This window comes from Musa acuminata, chromosome BXJ2-10 (genome assembly GCF_036884655.1).
Source record: "Musa acuminata AAA Group cultivar baxijiao chromosome BXJ2-10, Cavendish_Baxijiao_AAA, whole genome shotgun sequence".
Lineage (NCBI taxonomy): Eukaryota > Viridiplantae > Streptophyta > Magnoliopsida > Zingiberales > Musaceae > Musa > Musa acuminata.
The window spans coordinates 27,768,947-27,775,415 of NC_088347.1; the positions used below are offsets into that span (position 1 = coordinate 27,768,947).

General features: G+C 45.5%; 2 protein-coding genes across 2 annotated transcripts; one reads left to right on the forward strand and one right to left on the reverse strand.

Moving 5' to 3' along the window:
- The first annotated feature begins 362 nt into the window (after positions 1-362).
- LOC135624277 (zinc finger protein CONSTANS-LIKE 9-like) lies at positions 363-3,397 on the forward strand. Its single transcript, XM_065127709.1, has 4 exons — positions 363-1,757; positions 1,829-2,044; positions 2,133-2,458; positions 2,556-3,397. Exons 1-4 carry the CDS (start codon positions 1,164-1,166, stop codon positions 2,680-2,682), a joined length of 1,263 nt encoding a protein of 420 aa, XP_064983781.1. The 5' UTR covers positions 363-1,163; the 3' UTR covers positions 2,683-3,397.
- LOC135625737 (stigma-specific STIG1-like protein 1) lies at positions 3,286-3,705 on the reverse strand. The gene has a single exon (XM_065130828.1). The coding sequence runs from the start codon at positions 3,703-3,705 to the stop codon at positions 3,286-3,288; it is 420 nt and encodes a 139-aa protein (XP_064986900.1).
- Between the last annotated feature and the right edge of the window lie 2,764 nt (positions 3,706-6,469).

Below are 6,469 nucleotides of genomic sequence, written 5' to 3' on the forward strand. Positions count from 1 at the left end.
CACCTAACGAATCTAGCAAGCGTGGAGGGCCGTAAATGCCGTTATACCAAATGTGCCAATACATCAGCTCTTAGATTTCACACCTCGAGCCAAGCTATTGCTTCGCAAGCTCAACAAGTACACGTGCTCCCCCTGTTACAGTCTCTCGTAGAAGGTGGGTTCACCTGTGCCACCAAACGAGCACAGTGACATATCCATTCGGCGCACACCAATTTCTTTGGTATGTTGAGTGCTAATCCAAATATAATAGGATCATAAAGGCAAAAGGGGGCAGCTCATCGCTTGCAAGCCAATCATCCCATCCCCCCCTTCCCTTTTTCCTCCCGTCTCAAGCCACCCCCCACCATCAACACGAGGGAAAGGGATGCATGCCCAGCTTCGAGATGCTCTACCTGCTTCCTTCATGGCTTTGCCGACACGCTTCCCTTTCTCGCTCGCTCAACTATCCGCCGGTGGAGTAACGTAGGACGTAGCTTTCGTTTAGTTAGGAGTTGGACCTCCGTTCATCATTCGAGCACACGAGGCTCGTTTTCCAAGCATATGGTTTTGGACCATGGGAGGGGGATGAGTGAACTGCCATGACGTCGGTTCCCGGTGTGGTGTGGTAGGCCATCGAACTCCAAGCCTTTTTGGAATTAAATGACCAAGAAAAAGGAGTGAATGCGTTTGGACGAGGAAGACGAGTTGAAATCTAATTCTGCTTAGAGATTGATCGTGGAAGGTTGTGGCTCCAGGAATTGACACCGGTGTCGACAAGATATATCAAGCGGGCATCTTTATTTATGTCCTTGCGAATTTTCCTCTATTTATATCCTCGCTATAGATAGAGATAAGAATGATGGAGATAACGCACGTGGAAATATATTTTGGGTAGGTCATAAATATCCCGGTTTGCTTGGTTGGGTGGCCATTTGTTGCGCCTCCGCGCAACCTCTTCTCCGTTCTCCCCGCGAATCCCCGGCCCAACAAAACCCGCTATCGATGCCATCCTCCTTCACTTCGCACCACTCCCTCCCTCTCGCTTCCCGATGGCATCGACGTCCTCCTCCTCCCTCCTCTCCCTTTCTTCCATCATCCACACCTGAAGCGACGCAGGCACACGTACCTGCCTCCGTTCCCGCGTGTCCTCCACCTCGTCAGTACTCTTCCTCTTTTGACCGCCCATGGAGTCTTTGTGCGACTTCTGTAGCGCCCAGCGTGGCCTCGTTTACTGTAACTCCGACGCAGCCCGCCTATGCTTCCCCTGCGACGCGTTCATCCACTCCGCCAACGCCATCTCCCGCCGCCACCTCCGCGCCCTCATCTGCGACCTCTGCCTCGCCCGGCCCGCCTCCGTTCGATGCCTAGACGACCGCATTTCCTTCTGCCAGTCCTGCGACTTGGCCGGTCCTGAGGCCGGAGGCTGCGGCCCCGGCCACCGCCACCGACGCCTGAGCTGCTACTCCGGTTGCCCCTCCCCGCACGAGCTATCCGCAATGTGGTCCTCACTGCTGGACCTCTCCGACAGCACTCTTCTTCCTCTTCGGAAAACGACGACGACGACCACCAACCAGATTTGCGCTTCGCGCAATAGCTTGGCGGTCGGGGAGGCTGCGAGCACGGTTGGAAGGGCTGGTGTGTTGGGGGTGACAAAGTTTCATCCCCGTGTGGCTATCGCTTCTTCTATCTCGCCGATTGTGTCACCTGAGTCCAGTGTGGTGCTTCCCTGTGGATCAGAGCAACAGGGTTTCTTTCACAACGAGTGCAATCCGCCAAAGGTTCTCTCTCTGTCGACTTTGCATCAAACGTACTGCACCATTCAGTATTTTTAATTGCATGTGATGGACAGATGAGATTTCCAGCTTCCAGTAATCTTTGGACATGTGATAACGACGAGCTTTGCAAAGGTTTCAGCACCGGCATGGCTGGCTTCCACTTTCAAGACGGAACAGAGGCACTCGGCTGCCCACAAAACAATACTACAAGCCCATTTCATGATACAGGATCGGATGACTTCATCACGGACAAGAATTTAAGTGGTCACATTGAAAGCGCATTAATCGAGGTTGTCCATTATTCTCAGAACTCTCGGTTCATATCAGCTATTCCTTGTATGGTTGACATTTCCAATGATATAAACATAACGGGTGCAGACCTCACCTACAGTCCAACATGATTGCATGACTCTTCGGTCACCTGACACATTTCAACTCGCCAATGCTGGGCAGCCAGTGAACGGCAATAGCAACAGAAGCGACAACCCAATTTTACACACCGGAAATATCTGCCCAACTATTTCTCTTTCTCTGTCAAACCTCACTGGAGAAAGCAGTGCTGATGATCACGAGGAGTGTGGGGTATCTCCCATGTTCCTCACAGGTGAGTCAACATGGGATTCTAATCCGGAACCCGGACATCTGCATCTGCAGGAGAGGAACGAAGCAAAGATGACATACAACGAGAAGAATAGAAGTCGAACGTAAGTTTCTTATATAATGGACATGCAGCTAAGTACATGCCTATCAGTATGTAGCAGTTGGCAATATCTAAGTACGTGTGTTTTCTTGTATTCGCAGGTTTGGGAAATCAATTACGTATGCTTCACGTAAAGTTAAAGATGATACGAGAAAGCGCATGAAAGGCGGGTTTGTAAAAGCTGATGAAACTTGTGACTTCGATCCTTGTCGAGCAGGAAGCAGCTGAATCGGATCAAGGGCATCATTTGTTTCACAGCTTGTATTCAGATCAGGTACTGTAAATTTGTGTTCTTCCTGCATGGAGTTTCAGTGATGGTCTTTTCCTGGTTAATTTTGATGGTACGGACAAAAACCAAAGACACTTGTTCATGAAGAATGTAGTATTACCTCCATTCATCAGTCACATAACCGATGGATCTTACAAAGACATAACACATATATCATTTTATGTATGCAGGACCGTATAGTAGGATTGGTGCGTCTACAACCTTCTCGAGGTTATTATTCTTGGGAGTTGTTTGCAGACAGGATAATTTTTTTTTTTTTCTTTCTTTTGTGTTTGTTTGATTTTGTTTCCATTCTTTGAACTCCAAAGAGTTCCAAAATGTATTGTTCCGAAAGGGGTCAATCGAGAATAAGTCTGCGTTTCAATCACTCGCTGCCAGTTTGATTAAGAGTTCTCATGTCAAGCTTAATCATTACATCAGCATATTATATGTATTTTGTTTCCTTCGTTTACAAATCTGAATGCAAATAATGCAACCGAAGAACTGAATAGAATACACCAGGACAAGAAACTATGAATGCACAGTGACGATCGATTCATGCTCTAAGCATAGCTGCACATCCCGTACTGGCAGAAGCTACCCTTCTTGCACCGCTTCTTGCAGCCACCGCAGTTCTTGGGGTCGTACATCACGTTGACGCAGCGGCCGCCGCAGCACGCTTGGCCGAACCGGCACTTCGTCCCGCACTGCCCGCAGTTCTGGTTGTCTCTCATCACGTTCACGCACTGCCTCCGACAGCAGTCGGGACCGGGGCTGCCGCTGGCGCGACAAACCCTAGGGAACCTGTCGCAGGTCATCGAGCCTCTCGTCGGATTGTACTGCGCGAGCAAGGAGTAGATCCCCCGGGACAACGAGGCTGGTGCTGCTGCCGTCGGCCGCTCGTCCGCTTCCGCCGAGGAAACGGAGAGGGCGAGAGATGTGGTCATGGCCACGGCGAATGCCACGACGAAGAAGAACCTCATGGCCATTAGGTGCTACGAGAGGTGGACGAAGATGGTGATGAGAAGGAGATGGGATGCACGATGGGTTATTTATAAGGGAGAATTTGCATGGACGTGTAAGAGAGGTTGGCCAAAGGTACATTCTTCAAGGCAGCTGCTTCACGTAACCACGAGCAGGAGTTCAATTCATTCAAGCAAATGGGAAGTTAGGCCTCTCGATGGAATCAGCTGTGAAAAGCTGAGGTAGCACATCTCAAGCTTCAACAGATTGACAGGTGAAGCTGCCATGCCATGCCATGCAGATATGCACTCCTTCACTGATTCCTCATGTTCTTCAAAGTCCACGGTGTACGCCGCAGTTTGGCGTGAGGAAGCCGAGTTGGCGAGTCATTGACTATTGTGACCCATGCAAAAGAGGAGTTCCTAATAGTGTTGACTTGAAAGCGTGGACCATTCAATCCATCGGGTGTTTCCAAGTCGAAGGCCCAGAAATGTCAGCATCCGGTGGCTTCTTCTGGCGCATCGGACTCGTGGATTTGTGTTGGAATTGCACCGAATTCTTGACTCCATTTGGGATGCATTAGGCCAACGTCAAACTGGTATGCTCATCACCTTTTGAATGGCCGAGTGTGTGCTACGGGGGATGTTCAAAGCTGTGGATCGCAGTGCGAGAGGAACAGATTAAGCGTAGACATTAGTAGTGAAAGAAAGAATTATCGTTGGCGATTTCTTCCATCCACTGTATCGTCTATTTCACGTCAGTAGCAGCGGTTGTTCATCGATGGATTCAATGCACCTGTAGATATGCATTGTTCTTAATGAGATATGATCTCATGTGTACCAAAGATGCATTGTTGCCATCTACGATGACTTGTTAGATAATACCAGCTTCGATTGGAGCTACACAAAGCCCTAATGATGCGATCAGCAATGGTGCATCTAATGTTACAACCAAATGGAATTTACAGGTCCACTCTGCATATTAAACCTCGAGACATGGAAGATGTTCAAACATGAGTTCCTGCATGAGATCCATCACTTATATAATAATATATTGCACATGAACTTTGATGTCATTAGCTTCCATGCTGCAAGAAGCTCGTCACTTTCTGGTCATATATCTCTGAGAACAACGTTTTGATGCGTACGTAGTGATGAGTGATGATAATAAGGGTTTTCACGATCATGACAATGGCTGGCTTTGAGAGCACCTCTTGCCTTGTGACGATGAGATAATTAGGCGTGCCACACAAGCATAATATTTTTATAGTATGGACACTCATTAGAACAAGAAAGAAACTTCACTAGGTAAGTTATTTCACGAAGGCTCGTTATGAATTCCCAAACTCTTTGTGAGCTTATTTTGTCCCCCATAATGAAATATTAACTTAATCATCAGAAAGGTTTTATTAGACGCATTCCTGCTCTAAGCTTTATGAAATTGTCCGAAGCAAGATCAAGATGACCAAACATTATTCAACCTCATTATTCAAACGAATTGTTGTACAATCCAAAATGATAGAAAACGGATGATATTATTAATCCAACTCAATATTGAAAAAAAAAATCTAATACGAAAAATTATGACTCACAAACACAAGTCCTCTTCTTACATTCAACATTATCATTGTTATTATTATCTTGCGACATTGCTGCTACTTCGTGATGTCACTCTAACAGTCACTGCCACCGCTATTGCTTCGTGATGTCGCTACCAACATCATTGTCGTAGCGTTTATTTTTCTTTGTAGGTATATTTTCATATCATCTTTTTTTGGTTTTCTCCTCGATCGCTTTCTCTTCTTCTCATTTATCATCTTACTCTACTTGTCTTATCTTTTTTCATTCTCTTTTTTTCCGCTCCAAAACACCAATACTTATAATTATATCTATCGATTCGAGTAGACAAGCGAAATATGTTTGATACCCAAAACGACAATCTTACTAACGAGTCCGAATAAAACTCTTACATGATATCTCTTTCCCACTTGATATCATTAAATCGAATCAAAATTTTAATTTTGTCACGGTGAATTAATGATTGAAATTTATAAAAAAAAATTTATCATAAATACATCTTCTTACTTTTAGGAAAATAGTCGGTACTAAGATGGGGTGAATTAATGTAGCGGTAAAATTACGTTAGTTCAAAAATCTTCATACGATAAAAATCGATTTCGACGGAAAATGCGTAGTAGATGTAAAGCAAGTTAAGAGGTTTGCAGTAAAGTAAATTGCTCATATATAGAAATACAAACTAGAGAAGAACAAGTCAATTTTATAATGGTTCGATTGTCGTGACCTATATCTACTCAACCGATTCTTCTTCCGTCAAGGCCATCGGCATCCACTATCAATCTTCCTTTATAGGCAAAGATCAACCTTCTTCTTATAGCTCTTTCTTTTTTTACTGGATTTAGGAGATAACCCTTGCACCCCCACTCACTCCTTTCTCAAACTATTCTAACACTTAGAACTTTGAAAGGAGTTTTAGATAAGATTACAACAGAGTTTCTTTCCTTTTTACTCTCATTACTTGTGTAGTTTAACCAGAAATGAGATGGGTATTTATAGGCCTTAAGTTGATTTAAACTTGAAGCCTAAAAACATCTCATCCCAGGTTTCCTGGGTTCGGGCGGTATCACCGCCTGACATAGTCTCGAAGGTTGTGTCACGACGGTGCCATCTCTTGGGTCACTGTTTGAGCCTTTCATTGGGCCCAACACAACTCTTGCATAGGCTTAACTAGCTTGGGTTGGCCCAAATCCAATCCTAATTATATGCT

What these genes read in the sequence shown, in the direction of transcription:
- LOC135624277 (XM_065127709.1), top strand. Translation starts at nt 1,164, where the DNA reads ATGGAGTCTTTGTGCGACTTCTGTAGCGCCCAGCGTGGCCTCGTTTAC. An exon ending in ACGAGTGCAATCCGCCAAAG is followed by an intron (nt 1,758 to 1,828) that starts GTTCTCTCTCTG and finishes TGTGATGGACAG; the next exon opens with ATGAGATTTCCAGCTTCCAG. An exon ending in TTGAAAGCGCATTAATCGAG is followed by an intron (nt 2,045 to 2,132) that starts GTTGTCCATTAT and finishes TAACGGGTGCAG; the next exon opens with ACCTCACCTACAGTCCAACA.
- LOC135625737 (XM_065130828.1), bottom strand. Translation starts at nt 3,705, where the DNA reads ATGAGGTTCTTCTTCGTCGTGGCATTCGCCGTGGCCATGACCACATCT.